The sequence below is a fragment of the Artemia franciscana genome, chromosome 1 (assembly GCF_032884065.1).
Source record: "Artemia franciscana chromosome 1, ASM3288406v1, whole genome shotgun sequence".
Taxonomy (NCBI): domain Eukaryota; kingdom Metazoa; phylum Arthropoda; class Branchiopoda; order Anostraca; family Artemiidae; genus Artemia; species Artemia franciscana.
In genome coordinates this window covers 794,558-820,246 of record NC_088863.1, presented here as the reverse complement: position 1 = coordinate 820,246, position 25,689 = coordinate 794,558, and the positions used below count along the sequence as shown (strand labels likewise).

Sequence of the window (25,689 nt, the reverse complement as noted above, 5' to 3'; positions counted from 1 at the left end):
ACTTTTAGGGGATGTTTCCCCCTTTTTCCAAAATAGGGCAAATTTTCTCAGGCTTGTAGATAGGAGCTTGAAACTTCTATAGTAGGGTTAAGTTATATATTTAGAATCAGCGTAAAAATTCAATTCTTTTGATGTATCTTTTAGCATCAAAATTCCGTTTTTTGGAGTTCCGTTTACTATTGAGCCGGGTCGCCCCTTACTACAGTTCCTTACCACGAACTGTTTGAAAAGAAAATAATTCGGTATTTGTAGATAGGAGCTTGAAACTTCTATAGTAGGGTAAACTTATATATTTAGAATCAGCGTAAAAATTCAATTCTTTTGATGTATCTTTTAGCATCAAAATTCCGTTTTTTGGAGTTCCGTTTACTATTGAGCCGGGTCGCCCCTTACTACAGTTCCTTACCACGAACTGTTTGAAAAGAAAATAATTCGGTATTTCGGGGCTTCTGACATTATTACTCCTTTGCGGAAGTTAGGCTCAAAATTGAAAAAGGATTATATTTTTTCTCTGGGCCCCTTCCACCTCTTAGTTCGTTTATTTTCCCGTTAGTTTTCACCTGTTTTCGCTTTATAGTTGTGTTATCTCTTAGCAGTTCTTTCGTTAGTTGAGTTATGGTTGTGGTATATATGTTTTATCGCTCGTATAGTTGTGTTATTTTCGAATTATACTCCATAATAGAGAGGCTCCGAACACCCAGCATTGTATATTAAACTCTTAATTTGACGTTTTTTTCTAACGTGACCAGATTCGTCCTGCGCCCTTTTCATTGAATTTTTCCCCCCATGGCATATTTCTCCAAGGAAATATCCTCCCACATAGCCCCCTCCCTCAACCCTACCCCCAAAACCAAAAAAATCCCCCCTGAAAACGTCTGTACACTTCCCAATAACCATTATTATATGTAAACACTGGTTGAAGTTTGTAACTTGCAACCCCTCCCCCAGGGACTGTGGGGGAGTAAGTCATCCCCAAAAATATAGTTATTATGATTTTCGACTATGCTAAACAAAATGGCTATCTCAAAATTTTGATCCGTTGACTTTGGGAAAAAATGAGCGTGGGAGGGGGCCTAGATGCCCTCCAATTTTTTTGGTCACTTAAAAAGGGCACTAGAACTTTTCATTTCCGTTAGAGTGAGCCCTCTTGCGACATTCTAGGACCACTTGGTCGATACGATGACCCCTGGGAAAAAAAAAAAAAAAAAAAAAAAAAAAAAACAAATAAACACGCACCCGTGATTTGTCTTCTGGCAAAAAATGCAAAATTCCACATTTTTGTAGATAGGAGCTTGAAACTTCTATAGTAGGGTTCTCTGATACGCTGAATCTGATGGTGTCATTTTCGTTAAGATCCTACGGCTTTTAGAGGGTGTTTCCCCCTATTTTCCTAAATAAGGCTAATTTTCTCAGGCTCGTAACTTTTGATGGCTAAGACTAAACTTGATGAAACTTATATATTTAAAATAAGCATTAAAATGCGATTCTTTTGATGTAGCTATTGATATCAAAATTCAATTTTTTAGAGTTTTGGTTACTATTAAGCCGGATCGCTCCTTACTACAGTTCGTTACCACGAACTGTTTGATTAGTTCGTTATTAATCGTGTCAATTCGTCAAATCTACGTTATTACACTTTTTTTTTTTTACATATATTTATCAATTGAAGCAAGCAATTCCACTAATTAAGAGGCGTGAATCTACAAGGTGTGTTCGAAAGAGGGATATCTTGAAAATTGAGAAAAATAAGACTTTCTGAAACCAAGTAAAACAAGACTAAATGTGGCCAGATAATTGTAGAGTATGGGATTTGTTTAATCTTAGTTTTAGTAAAATCTCATTGGATTTACCTTTAGGTAATAAGATCCTTGAAAAGTGTAAAATAAGAATCAAAATAAAAACGAAAAACAGGGGAAGAAAAAACATTACAAAGAAAATCCAAGGCTGTAGAAGCAATTTTTGTTGTTTCTATTTTTCCGAGTTTCTATTTTTAGGGGGGAGCATTTGGGGAATTCTCCTGTGCAGATACTAAAACAGAAAAAAAACAACGATACAGATACAGAAAGTCCAAAGTAGATACAGACCTGTTGTAGCAATTTCTTGTTGTCTCTATCATGTGTTTTCATTTCTAAATTTATGGAAGACTTTGAGGAATTGTCAGAAGTAGAAGTGGATTGGTCAGACGATAAAAGATACCTAAAAATAGAAATTACGGACAAAAAAGACAAATTATTAATAAAAAAAAGACAAATCATAAAAAGACAAATTATCGATATAATTCCGGAATGTTAATATCTGAATGGTCGAAGAGCTTATTTTCTGCAAAATATTCTGAAAATGATACAACGAAGCAAATAATCAGGTTTTACGTCTACAATTAAGATAAGCATTCAACCAATACGGCTTCACTATATTTTCAACCTGAATACTTCAACAGAAAAAATTCAGCACCGAATTTCCATAGCAAAAACTCAATATTTTTAAGTGCATTCATGAATTGGGTTCTAATAAGCTGAACTAGGTTGCATAATAGCTGAAAAAAAAACAAACAAATACCTAGTCTCCTTTTACAAAAACATTGAAACACGTCTATCAACAATTGATGAAAATTTAAAAGGTAACCTTGTAGGGGGAAGAATAAAATCTAAGGGGAAACGTGCCCATTTTCGTCCCTCTTCCTAACAAGGGACGCCACTGTAATTAACTTTTGTTTCGTTTCTTACTGCCAGCTTTTGGCTTTTACCATAAAATGATCATGCCGATGATAACCAATAAGTCTTATAGTCTACTGTGAAGTATATAATATAGAGTAGACAGTAGGCAACTTAAACAACTTGAACAACGGCTCATGAATTCTTTTCTTATAATGTAAATATCCGACCTAAACGTCATATATGGTATTTTGAGATTTCTCGGATATTTGCCAAAAAATAGTTTTCTAAACGGTTTTCAAAGGGAGGATCAGTAGGCCAATATATGTTCGGTCACAGTTTGATCCTGCTGATCTATATATCCCTACTTATCCTCCCTTTAAAAACAGGTTAGCGAACAGTTTTTTGAAAATATCTGATAAGCATGAAATTCGTTCCTGTCAAATTTGTCAATTGGACTAAGTCAATTTTTTTAATAGTTCTTATCGTAAAACCACTGACACTTTTATGTGATTTTATGGTTGTAGCGGCATATGCAACCTATTGAAGAACGACCTCTATCCCATAGTACTATTACTACTACTAACAACTCACTACAACACCAAGCCGCCTGAGGCCAACACAGCTATACATGGCTCTCCTACATCCCATTCAAAGCCTCCCTCTCCACACCCTCTCAGGAAGTTCCCTTTTCTCTTAAATCTTTCTTTATGACTTATTCCAACCCAGCCGTGGACAACTTGTTTTTCCGTTTAGGCCTAGACGGTTGGCCAAAAAGGACAATCTTTGACAAGCTGTCATTCTTCATCCATAGAACGGCCCAAGTCACCTCGACTTAGCTCATAATGATTATTCTAAAAGCACTATCAATTTGACTGATTCCATACTAAAATGTGCTTATGGACATTCTTGGTTCTGAAGCATATAAGCGAATATAAAAAAAAATAGACATTCCTTCTGCCAGACGACTATTAGATTAACTTGGTCTATTTGGCCTATAAGCACTATCAAATACGTTTTATTTAGCCTATAAGCATTTCAAATACGTTTTATTAATGTATTTGCGTTTGTACATACACTTGAGACATTTCGAGATCATAAGATAATAATTGTTCATGAAAAAAACATTTAAAATATCTTTAAGGCACATAAAATTGAACAATTCCATGCAAAATACATTTAATCAGAACCATGCCTTAAAAATTACATATAATTAGGAAACCATCTTAATATAATTTTCTCAAATATATTAATCAAACATATTTACGTTTTGATGATAGTAGGTGTAGGAAATGGCATAAAGCAGAAATGGAAAACATTTAGTATTTAAGAAATACGAATTAGATTGCCATGCGGGGGGTTAGGTCATCATGCCTCTTACTTTGCACAAAAACGAAGACGAAATCAAAGGAACATCTCAGGTGAAAATGAGTCCATTGCCGATTTGATCGAACCAGCAAAACGAGATAAAGTGTACAGCCTGGGTCTAGAAAAAGACTCAACTAGAATATTGCTTGATGAAATCAAAATATTCCTGCGTTATGAATATAGTAACCAGCTAATTAAAATATAAATAAAACGAAGCCTCTGGTGCCGAAAGCTCGTGGAGTCTTGCAGCAGCCTTGACTCGTCAGTTACAACTGCAGAGCAACACATACAACAGTTTCTGTTGGATTCGGATCAAACCCTCTGAAGGCACCACACTATTCCTGGATACTAATCGCTATTTTATTTGATTGAAAGTCAATATACCATTTTGAAGGACAGGAGTGGGAAGAATGGAGCTGATCCCTCATAGAGGCATCGAGTATGAAAACCCAAGACCAGAGCCATACCTGTTGGGTAGACTTTGTTGAAGGAATTCAGCTGGTCAAGGCTTATAAAGAAATTGTGATAATCCTCTGGCGAACAAGTTGCATATGGTTCATACCACACAGAGGCACTACCTTGAACCTAACTCTTACATACTACCAAGTTTGATTGGATATGACGTCTTCTTCTGGTAGATACGTTTACGACAGAGATATTGACAGCCTCTTCCTTTTTCCTCTTTCCCAATGAGATCCAATCGAACTGAGACTCTGAGAAGGTTTAACTGGGACATCAACTATTATTTTTGACGAAGATTGGTTGATATCTTTTCAGTAAATACCATAATGACCAAAATTTATCCCTAAAACATTTAGGGATATTCTTACCCCACATAACTTTGATCCGGAGTTGACAAATTCTTACGAGAAAAAACTGAGTAACTAAGCACTATGCCTCGCCAAGTTTGGGAGAGATCCAAAAATCCTTCTTGCTATGTACCCCACATAAGACTGATCATGAAACCTGCTCTTTTGACTATTTTCAGTAGGGATCGTCCAAATATGAAGTCCACGAGACAATAATCCAGCTGCAATTTTCTGTCTCTTTCCTATGAAGTTTAGACTGTTCCTAGTCCCCAAAAAGCACAACTAGTACACAAGCTTTTACTTCCCATCAAGTTTCGTTAAGATTCAGTAACAGCTTCTTGTAAATTTCCTGGCAACAAGAATTTAGGGGGGTCCAAAAGCCAAGCATAGGATGTATGAGGTACAAACTCACAAAGGACAAAACTAGGATACTTACTCTTACTTTAAACCAAATGTGAATGAGTTTTGAGGACCAATTCTGTTGGATGTCAATAAAAAATATACGACCCCCCCCCCCCATTTAGAAGAAAATATAAGTGCTTAGAATTATTCTGAAGACTAAAATCAGCGTCCAAAAAAAAAAAATTAGTGCTATATGAAGTTCTATGCCAACTTTTTTCAGATTTATCCCTTCAGCTCATTCATCCCTTCCGCTTTGTACCTCATTCATACGTGACAATTACTAGTGTACTGAGCCTTTTGCTACTGAACCATCCATTGTTACCAGTCAGTAACAAAGTTCCAAGGAGATGGTGAATATAACCTTGCTCCCTTCCATGCGTATATGTAAAATGAATTATTACCGATTTTTTCCTGCACATAACGGTTTAGCTGAGCCCATAATGATCCAAATATCAGATTCTATGCGCCTGTGCCAATTTTAAGTCATATCTAGGTATAGTTGTGTGTAGAATTTCCACTAATAAATAAGTTTTATTACCTCAGACTACCTCAGAACCCTAGTAGAGAATTTTAAGAAACCATAATTTTAAGCAATGGACATTTTGATGAAGTAAGGTTCCAGATCTATTTAAGTAATATCAAGCAAAACCTAAAGTAAATTACTAATTACTCAACAAAGTAATGATTAAATTATACCTTGCGGATATGAAATAAAACTTAGAATTGAGATAACAAATGAAGATGATCATTCGGATGTTTCTTTACCCAATGATTAAATTTTGAGAGCCCCCCCCATCTGATTTTACAGAATTTATTTCCTAAGCCTAGCTTTTTTCGGCACTATATATAAGACATTTTAAACCTTTTTCTTTCAAACGTCTTTCATTGATCTTATATTCTTTGCCGAAATATATCTGAATTAATCGGCACTTCCAAAATGTTTAAGTTCAATATGTGAAAACAAGGAAACCCTTTGTAGTCAAAGGTTTAAAACTGTTTGTACAACCGCGACAGGAAACTTACTATAATAATCGGTAGAATTGATTCACATTTAAAAGAACTCCACGAGATTTCTGTCTCATCCTCCAATCACAGAAAAGTAATGACACCTATACATCTATGCAAAGATTAAGAAAATAATACATAACTGATTAATTTTAAAACTTCGTGACTCTCAAAGAAGGACCACCCACTTTCTGTGAAAGAATGATGGAATACTAATCATTCGACTGATCTTTTCTCTACTATAGTGTAAAATGTTGAGTGGGGGACTGATTATGAAAACTTATTTTGGTCAGTTAATTGCTCCAATGAAGGTAGTGAATCGGGAGATATTGACCACTTGGGATATCAGCCATGATTAGGACAAAAATGTTTCTGTTACTAGCTCAACAACTACCAAACACAATTATGAGCTACTAAAATAGAAACCATAGTCAGCGACTCGTAAAATTATAACTAATTATTTCTCATTTATACCCCAAACAACACAGTGCTCATCAATAAAAGTTAGAGTATATTGAATTGTACGTTTGAAGTGTTTACGTAAGAGTATTACGTTGTATTACGTTATAAAGATAAAGAAATGAGCAAAAATTGAATAAATGACACTATTCTCCCCCACTAAGACTTCATAACCTGTAAGAAAGGGGAGAATACACACGTGTCATTCCTCGACAACACTAAAAAAAAGAAAAAAAAACGGCAAAGAAAAATTAGAGAAAAGCCAAACGAATGAAGATTTTAACACTCGATTTATTTTTGGAAATAATTTTGATCAGTATCATAAGTTACTTACTTCATTCAAGGAAGGGTAAAAAGGGTATCGGTTACTAATAGATATCAGCTAAAATTTGGAGAAAAAAATGTTACAGCACTTTTAGGTCAAAGACTACTGACCATAATTTTACGTACTACATGCTAAAATCATATTTTCCCCTGGACACACAATGATTGTCAGATATTATTTCGCATTTACACCCGAGAACAAAATAATGCTCACAAAAAAAGTTTGATTATCTAGAGATATACTTTTTACAAGTCTACGTTAGGTTAGTGTTATAAGCTAACGATATTACTCATAAAGCAAAAAGTCAACAAATAGCACTAATACTCCCCCCCCCCGTAAAAAAAGAGTCATGACTGTAAAAAATAGATGGCATAACACGCGCCAATCCTATATAAAACTTAAAGTAGTAATAATAAGCTGAAAGCTTATTTTCTTGTTGTGGATTTGGGACTTAGGAAGGACGCATTGTGAAGATATCTTTTTGATTAGTTTGATCTTACTTCAATAGAGACAAGGGATCAGAAATTTTAGACATTAGGGTATATCAGCCTAGATCAAGGCAAAAATGTTTCAGTGTCTTCAGGTCGAAGACTACCAAATATAATTATAGGAACACGATACTAACATCAAACAATAATCAGACAACACAAAACTTTTTGCTTATTGCGTCTTATTTAGACCCCCCAACAATTTAATTTGGACCCCCAACAAGACAGTGTTCAACAAAAGTTTGAGTTTACAGAAAGATATAATGCGTTCAGAGACATGTAACGCGTTCACTGTACGTTATAAAGATAAGATTTAGTCCTAAATAAATTTTCAGATCATCAATAGTGGGTACATGAATATGGAACTTAGCATATACTAACCTCAGGGACTTGACTTCTTCGTTGCTCGACACTAACTCTAAACGAAGAGTTTGTATTTGATCTTTAAGCGTCATTATTTCCCCTTGCGAGGTATGGGCACTTGATCTATCTTTATTCAGGGTATTGACTACGGATAGCAAATGTTGTTCAGTGCTCTCTTTTGACTTTTTCTGGTTTTCTGATATCATTCGCTCGATGTTTAACTCAGTTTTCAGCCTTTCAACTGAAAAATAATAAGTTGAACTGTCTTTAAAGCCTTTAATTAATAATGGATAAATAAACTGTTTTGGAGGACATTCAACAATATCAAAACCTGGTATGACAACTTGTTTATTACTTATTTTATCGAAATTACAATTTTAAGTCTTCCTTCATTTTATTTATTTTGTATTTAAAGTATTCACTTGACTTAGTACCTAAAGCAAGCTTTGAACTGTAACTGTAACAAGTTTATCCCCTAGTTTATTAGAGAATAACGGCATCCATGACTCAGTGAAAAAATACCATTACGCCTCACTTTATTGTCATGAAAAAAAAATGCTTCAGTAAGCATTCACTACAAATTCACTATGAAGTGATTCTTGTGACAAAATAAAACATTATCTTTCAGATTTTGGAGCAAATGAACGCCTTTTCAACAATTTCTTTTGAAATACCGATAAATAGTAAAGATTTTAAAATGAATGGGCACGCATTTCGGCAGTTTTTGGTGATAACGGCAAATGATTCACTAACGACATCAACAAGGAGCTAAATTAGATGGCAATATTACACATTTTGAAAATGACAAAAAATATCAGTTTACAGGACTCGTACAACTAAACGGTCCATAAATTTATTTTATTAAAAAAAATAGTCACAATATTACTTTTTATTTATGCGAATATTTCATTTATAGATGAGCACAGTAACTTTATTTTTACTGTATGACTTTCATATGGTTACAAAGTTCAAAGCAATAAGACAATTCATGGAAAAAGAAACCACAAGATTTTTCAAAATCTATAAAATAACGCTTATATTTCAATTTAAAACAAAATACCTTCTTGTTCAAGGGCAAACGCTTTCGTACGCCACCTAGATGGACTTTCTGGTCGTACAATTGGGGTGATATTACTAATTTCATCCCTTCCACAAGTGTTGCACACAGGGTTGGTTCCTTGCTGTCTCGCATACAAATCTTCACTTAGAGCTAGTACCTAGCATATAGAAAAAAGCGAATTAATTCCCTTTTATTTTTTTCTGATCCACAGACGGAAAATTCATTTCCGTTTTGTGAATTCCATTTTCTTCTTTTCTTCTCATTCCGTTTCTTCTACGTGAAGGATGTTTAATTAAGGACCAATTTGAAAATATAGGACCAGTTTGAAAATACAATGACAAGGTCAGGTTACATATATCAAGAGAGGGTACTATTTGTTGAATGGTCCATTCAAAGATGGCTTTGGCACAGAAAAAGAGCCTTATCAGGGCACTCAAGAAAAAGAGGAATGAAGTTGAGGTCTAATGCCTTAGAGGATAAATCCATAAAATCAAATTTCATGGCCGTCAAAGAACCAATGACGTTGCACAATATGTCTTCTAGACGGTGACTCAGTAACCCTTTTCCTGTGTAAAAAAACGTTCAGCTTCTTAAAAATCTTATTTTATATTTTTTTTATGACGAAGTTATTTCAACATGAGTATCAATATATTATAAGAAATCAGAAAAACGGTATTTCTAATAGCTTTTTTATAGTTATAAAAATAAAAAATAAAAAAGAGAAAAGCTAAAAGAATTGAAGAGAAAGGCGGAAATACAAGTTGACTAGTAGTAAAGTAAGCAACACTCAAGGATGAACAAAAAACAAAAACAATTTAGATACATTAAATGGGTAATAATTTTCTAACAATCACAGGTTTAGCAGCAAATAACTTATTTGGAATAACTTCTTCTTCTCAAAAATCGAAGGGTTTTTTTCACCTTCTCTCTTTCCTTCTCATTTTCATTTCCTTTTCCTTCGCAAAATTATCTTGGTTTTCTTTACTTCCACATATGTGATTCACACTTAGAAACAAGTGTGAATAAGTTGGTCAGAATTAGCCGATAAAGACTTGCTCTGCCAATAAAAGTGACTATACCATCTGAGCATATGACCATTTTTTTTTAATATTTATATTTGTGTACATATTAAGAAACATACTAACCAAACTGACATTAAGTGACTGTTTGGTGGTTTTAGCGCCTTATTGAATTATTGTCTGGGCTTCATCATAAATTCTAAAGATAACATTTTTTTTTTCCCATTTTCCACAAAAACAGCAGAAGAAACATAATTGTATATCTTCAAATAAATATCCCACCCTTCCCACAAGACTTCTTGATTATAAAACCAGAAGAAGAAAAAAACATAAAGCTTGCTTATGAAACGTCAATTTACTAAATGAATATCAAAACGTAATTTTGAATGCCAACTAATTTTTAACGCATCAATTTAATTCGTCGATACATACTAAGAATATAGTTCATTACAAAAAAGCTACCAAGCATGAGAACAAAGGATTTCATATCCATTCTTTTTTCTACAAAAAATATGAACAATATTACGTCTTCATTTTTTATTAGATCACACAAAGTGGTATATGTGAGATCAAAAAGTTGACAGTTTTATTTTATTTATTATTTGCACAGCTAAGAACGCATTTGAGAAAAATATAAACAAAAATTATACCACAAATAAACACGAAAGACAAAAAAAAAGCAGTTACAACTAGAAAATTGTTCAAATATTTCTTCTGAGACCCCTCTTCAGCCGCCCTCAGCACAGAAAGAAGAAAAATAACAAACATAAAAAAAAACTAACAATAGTCTTGTCATTTTCTGTTTTCATTGATAATTTGTAATTGTTTATTTGTTCATGTTTTTTTTCTTACATCACGTGTAGTCATGGTACTTATTTTGAACAGCAGAAAAAAAGAGAGTTAGCTATCTGACACCTGTGTTCAATTATACTCCTATAAAAATATCATTTATAGAAGTGATAAAATTAGTCAAAAACCTTATACTTCGATATCTATACAGAAATCTCAACCATTGCAAATATATATATATATATATATATATATATATATATATATATATATATATATATATATATATATATATATATATATATTATATATATTTATATATATATATATTTTATATATATATATATATATATAAAATTAAAAAAAATGAAACAAGTAATCAAAAACCTCAAAAGTAAGGAACTCAAGCGAACATTTACTAAACGTAGGCAACGCCTGTATAAGTAATAAAAAGTAAGAAACTCCGGATTTTCACCTTTTTCTGTTTTGTAGGGCACAAAGGTTTTTCATATCTATAGATAGCGCGGGACGGAGGAAAAGGTAAGGTGACGAGGGCAACGGGAGACCTTCCAGCCCCTGTCCTGAAACTGTTTTTTTATATCTGGTTCTTCTGTTACCCTTAGGACATTTGACCGAAATTCTGAGGTATTTATTTTAGACTTTTTCTTTAGTTGTTCAATTTTGCGCGTGAGGGATATTTCCTGGGGGGGATATTTTACGGAAGTAAACGCCTACACCCCTTTTATGGATGGATTCAATTATATATGGCTTTTTTCTGGAAAGCTAGGGTTGCAAATTGAACGTACAATTTTAAATGGAGGGCGAAGAAAGAAATTATAAATCCTTACAAATAGGAAGGGGGATGCCAATTTCATTTAGGCACTTAAGGAGGAAGACGGACACTGTACCTTTATAGATGATATTTTTAACCTAGATGTACCACTTCAAATTGGAAGCAATTCTGACGCCAGGTAATTCAAAGGAGGACACAGAAATACACTTAAGTGAAAATTTACACAACCATATATAAATTAAAATCATAAAAACAGGAAATTCAATTTAAAAAGACCTCTGATTTTAGTTATTAATTTTTGATAATAACAGTCACCAAATTGAAAAAAAAGAAACTTGCAGACAAATCAACAAAGACAAGATAAAACAAAAGGCAGCAAACATCCAAAGAAGGTGTGGCTTTCCTTAGAAGGTGTGGTTGTCTTTGGAAATAACCACAATATTATTATTTGAATTTTTACGCACGCAAAGTGTTGTCAAATTTAATTAATTAGTTTGCTTATTCATTTGTTCAACGTGGCAAAATAAAAAGGGATACAGTCCTGAAAAATTGATAACACTGATCTTAGAAAGTTGTAGTTTTCATAGGTCCTAGAGGCCAAAATATTTTTGGCCTCTATAATATACTTGTTTTCTAGTTCTTAGTACTTTAAGAAAAAGATATACACAGTAAGAGAAATAAACTAAGCAGATGAAAAAATAAGGAAGATAGTATATAAACAAGGCAAGAGTAGAAGATGTAGTTTACTCAGGGCCGTTCCTATGGTTGGTAGGGCCCGGGGAAAAATTCATTACAGCACCTATTGCCGTTTCATTTTTTCTTCAAATTAAATCTCTTCCTGCTAATCAAACTTTTTTTCTTCTTTTTTGACTTTTATCCAGGAACACCACTTCATATTTACAGTTATAGCAAAAACCGTGGTGATGGATACCTAGGAAACTACCCTTAGTAAAACTTGATGCAACTTCCTTAGTTGCCCCCCCCCCCCACCGCTCGGAACGGCTATAAGTATACAGAAACTCAAACCTTCATTCCTTCACTATGTATCTTCTTTGCCAATTGACCATCTTTCATAATGTGGCTTTCTATATCACAGAAGCTTTCTACCTGGTTTCCCCTTTCTAAAACAAGAAGAATGTCTTAAAAAGACAAATATTACTGATCTTCCTCTTCATTAACTGGCTATAATTTAGATTAAAAATATATTTACTGGGAAAAGTGTATAAAATAATGTCATTGAGCCAAATTCTAATTTTACATGTAAGAATATAAATAAGCGACAAAATTGTAAAAGAGAGATATTAAAAAAAGAGTAAAAATCGCACATAATAATAATATATTTTAATAACAAAACAACAACATTGGCTGGCATGGTGAAATAGCAAAGATTTCAATAAGGTGCTTTTTTGTTTAAACAAGTAATTAACTTGTTTGTTATTTCAGGGTTGAGCAGTGGAGAGGGGACGAAAGAAAAAATGTTTACGATGCCTTATGGAGAGCTCATGGTATAAGGAAAGAGGGAAACATTCAAAATACATTTTTGGTGGTGGGGCTTATCAACGTTTTTGTTATAAAGCACGGTTATACCGGTTTTTTTTTTATTCCCGAGAGTAACTACCTAAGCTTTCATGAAATGACATGAGTATGGAGCTTCACTATCTTTGAGAACGGTTGGATCCCTCGATCAAACAAAACAGCTCTCGTGAAAGATGCATCAATCTGTTGTGATGCTATAGGTTTCTTTCCTAAATTCAAAAGTTTATACACCAATGGGATATCCCTTCCTTGTTTTCTCGGCCCTTTCATTGTCTAAACATACATTCAGAGTGTCCCATAAACACTAGTGAAAGAGAAATACTTCCCACAGATTTCCCTTTTTTATTTTGAGACCCTTTAACAATTTAAAATTTAAGAAAACAAATTCTGAGGACTAGAACTTTTTCTTTAAAAAAAGGAAGGATCAAAAATTAAAAATAGGGTTACTTTAAATAATGTTGATATTTAGTATAAACTATTATTCTAAAAACTTAGCTACACTAACTTTTCTGACATTTTGAAGTTTTTTCCTGTTTACCACCGAATATATTGTTCTTCAGCAAAAAATCTCGGCAACATCGGTTATACTTTTCATTAAGTGTTCAATTTATCTTTTGCATTTTTTTTGGCTACATTTATTAAAACAAAATCTAAGTTTTACAGCTGCGCAAAATTTGGCAAAGTCTAGAGAAAAGAAGTAATTTACCGCCTAAAGTCTTTTACAACTTTTAAACCGCTTGTCATGGAATTCTGAATTCCATGTCATGACTTCCAGACATCCTGTCTGGAATGACAACTCACATGAACATGGAACATGAATTCCAGACTTCCAGTCATGGAAGACATGACATGGCTGGTATACATGTACCTATACGGCACTTCCGGCAGGTTCTCTACCCTCTTCTGCTTGCTCCCAAGCGATCCAAACGGTACTGTCGACGCACCTTTAGAGAAGGTTGAAATTTGCTCCAAATTGACTGGATTTTAGTAAGTTGGATAGTTTTCATAAAATTCGCCAGAAAAAAATTTTCTTTTGGCAGCCTCCAATCGGCAACAATGAGCGAAAATAATTGTTCCTTTCCTTTTTTTTACATTAGTTGTCTTGATTTCGTCAGACTTTTTTTTTATTCCACGCGAGGGTTTGATGAAACGTTGCTCGGTGGAAGTTTTTTTGAGGCATGATTGAAAGGAAGTTCGATGAAAGACATTCCATATCATTGTAACGTTAAGTTTTTCAAATGGTCAACACTGATTTGTTCTGTTTTTTTTTTTTTTTTTTCACCCCAAAAATTTGAAAATCACCAAAAGGAGGAGACCCGTCCCTCTCTCTAAAGGGATGATAACAACCAAGCCAAATTACATAGTAACAATAAAAAAAATAAGAATGGAACGCTGTGATTGAATGGAAAATTATGTATGTCCGTTCGGTGATGACCCATTCGTTCAGATAAATTAGAAACATCACAGAGTTGACGTTTTCTCAATTACTTTTATTTAATCTATTTAATAATTTTAATATTTTATTAATTTTTATAATTTTAAATAATTTCAATAATTTTAATAATTTATTTTATAAGATTTGTTTCATCTTTTTTTCTTTTGTTTCACACTTTCTTAAAGGATAATCTAAAGACTAACTCTATACAGTACTAACATTTAAGAATAGGGAGTGACCAAGAAGGAAAGTGGTAATTTTTTCTCTTCCAGAACACAGAAACGTTAACTTTAAACGTTAAATGAAACGAACGAGATGATAAATTTTCATATTTCATGGGAATTGAGATAAGGAGCGCAATGAATATTTTCCTCTTATAACGATATAACGTTATATTGTTATTTGAGAATAGAGAGTGAAAAAGAAGGAAGGTAATGAATTTTTCTATTCATTGAACCTATCTATCTATTTATAGTCATTTTCTATCTATTTATAGTCATTGAAACGTTAAATGAAACAAAAGAGAAAATAATTCATTTAATCGGTAATAAGACAAAAACCACGATGAATTTTCTCCTTTTATAACGTATTATATATATATAGATAACGTTACATCGATATTTGATAATAGAGAGTAACAAAGGAGAAAGGTGATGAGTTTCCCTTTTCCAGATCATTAAAACGTTAAAGTTTAGAAGTTAAATGCTCTCATAACGATTTAACGTTACATCGATATTTGAGAACAGAGAGTGAGAAAGAAAGAAGGTGATGGAATTTTCATTTCCAAATCACTGAATCGATAAAATTTTGAAGTTAAATGAACCAAAGGAGACAAAATTCTTCATATTTAATTGGTAATCAGGGAAGGAGGTTGATGATTTTTTTCCTCTCATAACAATATAGCGTTAAGTGTTATACCAATATTTGAGAAAAGGGAGTAAGGGAGAAGGAAGGTGATGAGTTTTCCCTTTCTAGATCTTTGAAACGCTAAATTTTAGAAATTAAACGGTCTTATAACGATTTAACGTTATTTCGACATTTGAGAACAGAGAATGAAAAAGAATGAAGGTGATGGAAATTTCTTTTCCAGATCATTGAAACGTTATAATTTAGGAGTTAAATGGTCTTATAACAATATAGCGTTATATCGATATTTGAGAGTAGAGACTCAGAAAGAAGATGGTAGACTTTTCTCTCCCAGATAATTGAAATGATAAAATTAAGAATTTAAATGAGCCTAAGGAGACGAAAATCTTCATATTTAATTCATAATCAGAGAAGGAGACCAATGATTTTTTTCCCTCTCATAACGTTATAACGTCAAATGTTATATCGGTATTTGAGAATAGGGAGTAAGGGAGAAGGAAGGTGATGAATTTTCTTCTTCCAGATAGTTGAGACGTTAATTTTTTTAGATGATCGAGGTTTCATTTACTCTCAGAGATAGCCGTTGATGCTCTTTTTTCCTTTTCAAATACCAAAATTCAAAAACCTTTGGAGGGAAGACACCCGCCCCTTTTCTTTGGAGGGAAGACATAGTAATAACACATCCAAATTACATAACAGAAAAACTGAGCATTGAGATGCAATCAGACACTAACTGTGTCCTTACAATGACGATTTATCAGTTTAATCAGTAAGAATATAGGACTGTCACTTTTTCAAGAAGATATTTTGATCAATTTTTTTCGTGTTGGTTTTCTGTAAGACAATATCGAAGTTATAAAAACTATGTTGATATTTGAAAATAAACAATGAGAAACAACAGCAATAAAAACTTACCAGCAGAGGGATCTTCATCACAGCTCCAATCTGGTGTGGGCAGCAAATTGGGTGAATTTAGATTTTGCACATAGGCTAATACTGACTGATCATATCTTACAGTTTGACCTAATTCGTCTTCTACTTTGTCAAATAAATCATCAACTGATGCTTTCATCACATCATTATCTAGTTGATTTCTTAAGTCTGTTATCTGCCTTTGCAGACGTTCATTTTCTTTAGTGAGGTCTTGAACTGTTTCCCGAACACTAAACAGGTTTTGATTCAAATACGAATTCTCTCCTTTTAGGACTTCAATACTGTTATTTACCTCATTTAATTTGAGATTTAAAAACTTATTTTCGTTTTGAGCTTGTAGCACCCCTCTTTCTTTTTCCTTTAATTTTTCCATTACTCTTTCTTGATCTTTATACACAGATAAATGCTGATTTCGTAAATCAGTCAGTTCATTGGTTTGTGCCAAAAACTGTTCATTTAAAACAGATAAAGAATTTTCCAAATTGACAACAGCTTTATTAAGATTATCATTTTCAATAGATAAATCATTTTTCTCTTTTTGTGTCCTCTCATTAGCTTCTCTAATATTTGATAAAGCTTTCTCAAGTTTCAAATTTTCTTCTTTGATCGAATTAACTTTATCTGAAGCTCGCTGAAGTTCCGACTGCATCTTTTCATTTGCTTCTTTTAAATGCATTTGTGTTTCACTTGCCATCTTCCGCACCTGAATTAGGTCCTTGTGTAGCTCCTCTTTGGCTACACTCTTCTCCTTCAATTCCCGACGAAGTGACCCTATTAATCTTTCCAGTTCTTCTATTTTGTTTAGAGAAGCCCTTTGCTCACTTTCAAGTTTAAGAAGAGATTCCTCGTAATAGGTTAGATCAGATTTAAGCTTGTCAACATCAGACATCAGAGAATCTCGGACAGTAATAAGACCGTCGTAATCTTCTTGCAATGTTCTAAGACGACCTTTTAAATCTTCATCAGCTCCAGGTTTTGAAGTACTCTTGATTTTCGAAAGCTCTTCGACGAGCGCTTTCTAAAATTAGGAAAAACCCTCAGTCTTATTGAACAATGAATTAATTAATAATATTATTTTATTCTTATTTAATATTCAGTCTTATTTAATAATGAAGCTTTACTACAAGGAAACTCCCAACTGATTCTCTAGTATTCCATGTTTGGTCTACAAGGTTACATTTAAATGATATTAAGATAATTTACAAATATAATTTTAAGACAAAAACAAAAAAGAGCGGCCGTTCAATGCCGCCACACATTCTCTGAAAAAGTGGTTGAACAAGAGCATTTGAATGTTGCAGTTGATGTTATGGACTGCGACACCCGTCGGCAGTTACTGATTTTAGTTTGCAGCTGCGATTGCAGACTGATTAATTGAAAGTTTGTACCTGCGCAGGAAATACTAGGAAATATTGTATTTCACACAAAAATAAACAGGAAAAAACTTAGATTTTCATGGATTACCACTCGATAAGGCAAGGCCTTTAGCCAAAATGTGATAAGTTACGGACCTAGGATTTTAGCAAGGGAGAAGATGGGTTTTTTCGTTTTTTAAGGCGTTCCGAAACTACCTTTTTTTTTACATATCCTTATATAATTAATTAAAAGCTTATAAGAACTATAATTGACCCCAGCACACAGAAATAAACAGGAAAAAATTTAGATTTCATGGATTACCACTCGATAAGGCAAGGCCTTTAGCCAAAATGTGCTCAGTTACGGACCTAGGATTTTAGCAAGGGAGAAGATGGGTTTTTTCGTTTTTTTTAAGGTGTTCCGAAACTACTTTTTTTTTAAATATCCTCATATAATTAATTAAAAGCTTATAAGAACTATAATTAAACCCAGCACACAGAAATAAACACGAAAAAATTTAGATTTCATGGATTACCACTCGATAAGGCAAGGTCTTTAGCCAAAATGTGCTCAGTTACGGACCTAGGATTTTAGCGAGGGAGAAGAGATGGGTTATTTCTTTTTTTTAAGGTGTTCCGCAACAACTTTTTTCGACATGTCCTTATATAATTAATTAAAAGCTTATAAGAACTATAATTGAACCCAGCCAAGAAGAGGGTGTCAGTAGGTAAGTAAAACTCCACAAAATGAAACTTTATTTGAGCGAGGGGGGGGGGGCTCTTGGATCCGTCAATAAATCCATTTTTCACAGAAAGGTGTTATGATTTTTGAAGGCTGAGTAATATAAACAGATGTCGCTTGTAGCAATCCAACTACCGTGTTTTTTCTAACAAAGCTTCTTTTTGCTAATATTATTTAAAAATTTTTTAGTGTTTTTTAAATACATTTCCAAATTTATTTCAGTTGATCTGATATACCACCTACGTTTTACAATGACATTTTCGTGATCGCTATTGCTACTATTATGGTTTAATGTTCAAATCGTAATTGGAACCATAACATGTAATGGATATGGGTAAGTTTTGCGAATTCCTATTAATTTTGTTTGGGCTATTTCAAATCCTGTCACAAGATTCTGGAATTTCACGAGATTTACAAACAGAAAATGACACAAAATTTAGTGGTATACACTTTAAGACTTTTTATAACTATTTTTTTATTGAGAAAAAAAAATGCAAATCTTATAAGTTTAAAATAAAACAAAAACTAATTTACTCTATTCTTAAAGTTGTTAAGGTGATACAAACGGTAATAATAGGTTATTCAAAGTTTGACTATCACTAGACGTACATATTGTATATATATATAAAAAATAGTTGCAACTCAATTTAGCCTTCTTATGACAAAAGGAGTATATTTTATTCGAACTCGTCCCATTTCTGGATTAACTATTAAAAACAAAACAAAAATATGCTTTACTTCGGGATCACAGCGGAGACCTACTGATTGCGCAGCATATTCAACTAATGCTACCGAAACACATAAACAAATCTCATATAAATCATTATCCCAGAGTGGGAATTATCCCAAAGTAAGAAAGCTAATAAAAAGTCCTGCTTTCAACAGAACTTATTAATACCAAAAAAGTGAGACTGTCAACAATTCAGTAACTGTCACTCAACTGTCAATTAAAAAACAAAAATACTTGTTAGAATTTATTCTCACTAATAACACAATAATTGCGTTTTGCATTGAAACTAAGGAATTGAAACCAATTGAATGCAATTACATCTATCCTTCAACTACAGACAAACTTCTTCTGCACACAACTTTATATTATACACACCTTTAAGGCTTACTGTATAGAGACGTGACAAATCCTACAGTACCAAACTACATAAATAGATCTCATACAAATCATGATCTCAGAACAAGAAAGCTAAGAAAAAGTGCCTCATCCAAGAAAACGTTAATACAAAAAAAATTAGACTCTTGGCAATTCGAAAATTACTAGATATACAGGACATGTGAATATACAATGAAAATATTTGTCATGATTAAGTACCATAACAACACAATAAGTACGATTTACGTATAAAGTATTTTTCTTTAAACTAACTATATTCGAATCCATGTACGCTTCAACTAGAGACAAACCTTTTTACTTATTTTTAGAATATCAGTCCTTATCATTATTAATTCTATCAGGAGAGAGAATCGTGAAATGACATCTTATCACATTTCTCTGGCGTCACTTTTTGAAAGCACTTTCTCATGAAAAATATAAAGTAAAATATACGATTTGTTTTCTTAACTCTGAACTTCAACGGTTATTTTTGCAAGAGACACCTACTTTCAACCATCTGGTGTACACCTGAGAGCACCATATGTGCCAAACTCTCGATATTCATTATTCTCTACCTATTTAACTATAATTGCCATACGATTTCAACGGTTCAAAGGCTATTTCAACGGAACTTCAACGGCTTTTTGTGCAAGAGACCACCTAATTTCAACCATCTGGTGTACACCTAAGAGCACCATATGTGCCAAACACTCGATATTTATCATTCTATACCTATTCAACTATAATTGCCATATAATTTCAACGGTTCAACGGCTATTTCAACGGAACTTCAACGGTTATTTTTGCAAGAGACCACCTACTTTCAACCATCTGGTGTACACCTGAGAGCACCATATGTGCCAAACACTCGATATTTATCATTCTATACCTATTCAACTATAATTGCCAAAAAATGTTTCTCCAAAAAACTGTGAAAGACCAAGAAAGAACCAGTTATACTTCATACTGTCCTCATATAAGAATTTGGGACAGGTTACAGTATAAAAATTGAATCACCTCTTTAACTACGGAATAGTTTATGGTCTAGGCAAACGCTTTATCGAGTTTGTTCTTACAAAGCCTGAGCTTGATATGTGTAAATTAAAGAGAAAAAAAGTTGGATAAAGTGGAATACAGTATGACAAACAAACTTACTTTTGAAGACTGAAGAGCGGATACGAGCCTATCTTGGTCACCTATCTTTCTTAACGCCTCACGCAGTTCGTTTTGTATGTCGTGAACAGTCTCTCTCAAGATATCGCATTCTTTTTCAGCATAATCACACTGTTCTTGCTTCCTCTGATACCTGAGCTGCAGCTCTGCAAGAGCATTACATGACTTACCCCCATCGACTTCCATTTGCACTGAAGACTCTTTAGGTGATTTGAGATAAGGTAGTGAATCGTCTAGGACAGACTAAAATAAAAGAAAAAGTATTAGAACGCCTTTTGGCGGTCCTAGCTATAAGTTTTTAGTAACAATTTCAGTCAAAATTGTGTTGTCCAACAGAATGAATGAATGAATAAAATGAATGCTTTATTAACTACAAAATAAAAAAAAAAAAACAACTATAGGCTACATACACACAACCACCCGGGGAAGGCTCAAACAGCCAAAAATAACTAATAGGTTTTGAATCTTCAACAAACGTAAAGATTTGATCGTCAAATTAGAAAAAATTGCCACTTGCGAATTTTCTTAATTGATTAAATAAGTGTGGACAACTTTGGTGTTTTACAGCGATTTTTCCGAGGTCATCAGATCACTTACTAATATCGTTAGTAAATTGTTAATAAAAATTATTAGTATGAATTTCACTAACACCTATGTTTTCTAACAGAATATTGCTGATGCATTCTGAGCGTGAAGCACGATAAATTCCAAGATTTTGAGCGTGAAATCAAAAAGAAAATAAATAAAACACACTTTTTGATTCACTTTGTTTGGGTTGTTTGCCTTCTGATGAATTTTGACCCTTGAAAAGAGCACTGGAACTTTCAAGTTGCCACGGAATGAGCTCTCTCTTTTAAACTTCTACGATCATCCCTCCCATGGAATGAGCTCTCTCTTTTACTTTCTATGATCATCCAATCTGTACAAAGTTGGCTATAAAAGAAAATGATACATGGGAGACATATTAATTTTTAGTTAGTAAACGCTACTGCGCAGACTCTGATATTATGGGTTATAACGTAGGTTTCGTGGCCCTAAGGTCGACTTGAAATACATTCTTTCCAGAAAGTAATGAGAGACTTCAAGGCATCATATTCCTTTGAAAAGAGATCCCTGTAGTTCTGATGTTTATGTTACCGTGAATGTCCAAAACTGGTGAACGTCGACACTCACTAGTGAATGTCCAAAATACGTTTTTTCCTCCTTGGATTTAGTCAGCGTTGCCAGTCAACTTTTTCAGTGGGTCTTCCAATATCATACTAAGCCTGTTCCCCTTAAAATAAAAAAAAAATAAAAACAGTAAATGAAAAGAACCTTTAGTTTAGGACCCAAAATTGACCATTCGTCTCTCTTTTCGTTGACCATCGTTACGGAAAGCACAAATTTTTAAATTATTTTAAGTCATTCTTATCAAAACAAAAGGCCCAAAGGGCGCATGCAGCTGCCATGAAAAAGCCTCTGCTATAGGTGAAATTACTAAGAAAAGCAAGAGATGCAGTTATTTATTCATATTATCTATAAATGGACAAACTTTTGTCTGACTTGTAACTAAAAGTAAGAAATGATAGTTTTAATCAGCCGAAGTTTGACACCCAAAAATGTAAACAAATTTCTATGCACAAAGCACAAAAAACACAATTCCTTTACATGACTTTTCTTCTCATTATGTTACACTATTATTTATTTTACAACTATTTCAACTTTAAATATTCTGCTAATACTGATGAGGCTGACAAAAGGTAAGACTCATCCAAACTATTCCACTAGAGCTGCTCATTCAGTCTAAGGTCTGAACACAAGTAGAACATTGAGCACCAAAGACATCGGTCAGAATTCCAAGTATCTTGTCTATTTATTAATAGGAATCCGGGGTATTCTCAAACTGCATCTATGGCTTTTTCGAGCGAAGCAAATAACGACAAAAACCACACTGCATTTCCATAATAAAACAAAGAGCAAAGCAATTTTAAGGATTACGAAAGGTCATTCAAAAGTCATACAATATGTCTCAAACATTTCGGGGAAACAAACTGCGGGTATTGGGAAGCACCCGTCAACAGTAAGAGAAAAAAATAAGAAAGTTTAAGAGTTATGCCAATTCCAAAAGAATCCGCTTTATATCCTAAATCCTAAAGAGAGGCAAAGTTTCAGCACATTTCAGTAAATTACTGTAACTTTTATTTAAGCATCACCTACTACCACAAAAAGGTGTGTACGGGGGGGGGGGGACAGAACAGAAGCAGACATTTGTGGCTATACAACATATTTGAACTAGGAATTAGAAACTACCAGCACCAAAAGCAGAATATAACCCAACATAATTATGGAAGTAAAACCGGCTTGCTGGATATACTACAGTCAACTTTGTCCATCTTCAAGAAGTTGTTTGAATAATTGATTCGTGGATGTGTTTTAACGACGGCTCTTAATCGAACGGTTCACATTTTACGCAGTATGATAAAGGATTATAATCATACGAAACAAAAGCATTCATTTCTTAAATTCCTGCTCGCAAACGTCCGTTCTCTAGGGAACAAAGTTAAAGAGCTGTCAATCAGACTCGTGCAAATTCAGATCGACGTGGCTTGCTTGTGCGAAACTTGGTCCGCATCTGACACAAAAACGGCCATACCCCAGTACGATGTATATCTACTCCCAAGATTGAATAAGGATGAGGCCACTGTAAGTTATGGCGGCGGAGTTGGTTTTCTGTGTAAGTCTATAATACCCAATCAAACACTCAATATATCTACCTCTAGGAAACCAGTGCACCGAATTTCTTAGCTTTGGACAAAGCCACGACACCTACAAAACGAAGTATCTTCAATAATCTTTGACATAGCCTACTATCCGTCAAGAGTATCATTTCGAAAGGAAATTGTACTCTACTTACAGTATTCGATTGAATATGCAATACTCCCTTACGCTGAATTCACATACTAGCAAACTTTACATTTGAAGGCTAGCTAGTTGCCTAGATCACTTTCAGTTACGCAAGTTGTCGAAGTACCAACACGTGGAGATAGAGAGAGAGTACTACACTTTATCTTCACGAACATCGAAGATTTCTATACTCTTCCCGCCATTGGTATGACTTACCACATTATCGATGGAAGCTAAGATAAAAAAAAACCGGACAGATCCCAGTCAATTGTTAAGTAACGCCCACACACACAGGAATTGGCCACAGAGGAATCATACAATTTCTTTTTCGGTCAAAAATTAGTTTTATTTCTGCTTGTACTGTTGCCAAGTAAAGAACATCCTATATGGGTACATATGAGTAACTTTTCACAGGCGTATAGCAAATAAATAAAGTAAACCAAAGTATAAATAAACAAAGTACGTACGAGAGTTAGATGGCTTCAGAAGATATTCGTATCTTCCAAGATTTCTCTAAGATTCGTCTAATACAACCATTTTCTTCTTAATTAATCTAGTTCCTCCTTAATAATCTTTCCTTTCCTTATTAATCTTTCCTCCTTAATAATCTCATCTTAAACACTAATATTTGCTTTAAATATTGCATATAAATTGTATCTGCTTTATTAAACTTAATCATACAACAAAGAAAATAAAGCAGTTGCTAAATTTTGTTTAAAATTCTTAAACCAAATTTCGAATAAAACACCAAAATGATCATTTAACGGTCATTTGATTGGGAAAACATGTTGGCACATAAGGTCAAAATGGGTTTTTGATTTGCAGTAGAAATTTAAAAACAAACTTTCAGTTTAAGTCCAATTCAGGTTGCATCTGCTTTATTAAACTTAATCATACAACAAAGAAAATAAAGCAGTTGCTAAATTGGGTGCGGGAAAGCACAGGATGGCTGGCCCCCAACCCCCCATTGCACTTCCTGGCTGAAGGGCCAAAAAACGGAGATCAGCACCGCCGGTACGGACTGTAAAGTCTAGTGCCGTATCCTTTACCTTTTTTTTTTACCAATTCAGGTTGGATGCTTTCAGCATAGCATCTTAAAATTAAAACTGAAAATTACCTTTTCAATAACAGTGTGCTCGACGCCATCTCTCGTTGGTGGTTCAACCAGGGACAAATACCGTGAGTCTCGAAGCTCTTCGATCGATCTGTCCATTTCATTTCTTGCAACAGTTCCCAGTTTTGCTTTAAGTTCGCTAACTTCATGCCGCAGAACTTCAATTTCGGCTTCTTTCTGTACTAGCTTCATCTCTAAACGTGGTTGGTCAGGAGATGGATAAGAGATCCCTGAGACAGGCGTAGATGTAAAAGGCTTTGCGCATTCTAGAGCCGATTTCTCTTTTCGAAGTTTGATTAATTCCGACTCAGCAGTTTTTAGCGACTGTCGGAAATCTTCGAGTTGACGTGTCATTTCTTTAATCTGAAAATAAATTGGGAACTTAACCAAGGACTCGTTGCTTTAATTCTAAAATTTTGAAAAATACTTTATAAAACCTTTAAGAGACAAATAAAGCAAGAAATATAAACGAGCAAACAGATGCGTGAGGCATTAATGCAGAAATAAATTTCAAAGCTCAACTTATGTGAAGAAGAACAATTTGAAAAAATATCAAATTTTTGTAGGGAAAATCGTAAATTTATTGAGATTTCAGAAATGGTACATGAATTTGACCACCCGACTTACTTCCCAAGTAGAACATATGAAGTAGATTAAATATGTGATTGTTGAAACTAACAAACACAAAAATAAAAAAAAATAAGTGAATTGCAAGAATAGAATTAGATGTTATAGGCATCGTCGTCAAAACGTAAAAATAAAGTTACAGAGAGCATTCATAATTAAATGTAAATCTTGAAGAAGTAGATTAATTCTTTGGTTGTGGGGACCAGTAATAATATGAGAACTACCTATTAAAATTTATAAAAAATTTAAAAAAAAAATTCAAAATTTAAGTGGCTAGAACCTTTGGCATTCAAACTACGCATCGAATTCTCCCCCGCCCAAAAAAAGGGGTGTGCTTGTGTCCCTATTTCTCTCTACCCCTTAATTTTTGGAACATTCTCAGATTAAG

At 33.7% G+C, this 25,689-nt stretch overlaps 1 protein-coding gene across 5 annotated transcripts in view; it reads right to left on the bottom strand.

The window, feature by feature from the left end:
• LOC136043803 (girdin-like) overlaps window positions 1-25,689 on the bottom strand; it is a 161,902-nt gene that overhangs the window by 15,649 nt on the left and 120,564 nt on the right. For 4 of the 5 annotated variants that reach the window (XR_010621735.1, XM_065728725.1, XM_065728733.1 and 1 more), the window contains 7 exons: window positions 24,678-25,037; window positions 20,660-20,920; window positions 16,285-17,320; window positions 12,558-12,652; window positions 8,931-9,087; window positions 7,889-8,111; window positions 2,085-2,196 (listed from right to left, as the gene is read on the bottom strand). Coding sequence is in view for 3 of the 5 variants with exons in the window: in XM_065728725.1 (XP_065584797.1) it covers window positions 2,085-2,196; window positions 7,889-8,111; window positions 8,931-9,087; window positions 12,558-12,652; window positions 16,285-17,320; window positions 20,660-20,920; window positions 24,678-25,037 (2,244 nt within the window). In the remaining 2 variants the exon portion in view is untranslated. Of the gene's footprint in view, window positions 1-2,084; window positions 2,197-4,032; window positions 4,138-7,888; window positions 8,112-8,930; window positions 9,088-12,557; window positions 12,653-16,284; window positions 17,321-20,659; window positions 20,921-24,677; window positions 25,038-25,689 lie in introns of all 5 variants that reach the window. The other variant, XR_010621737.1, reaches the window with a different exon arrangement.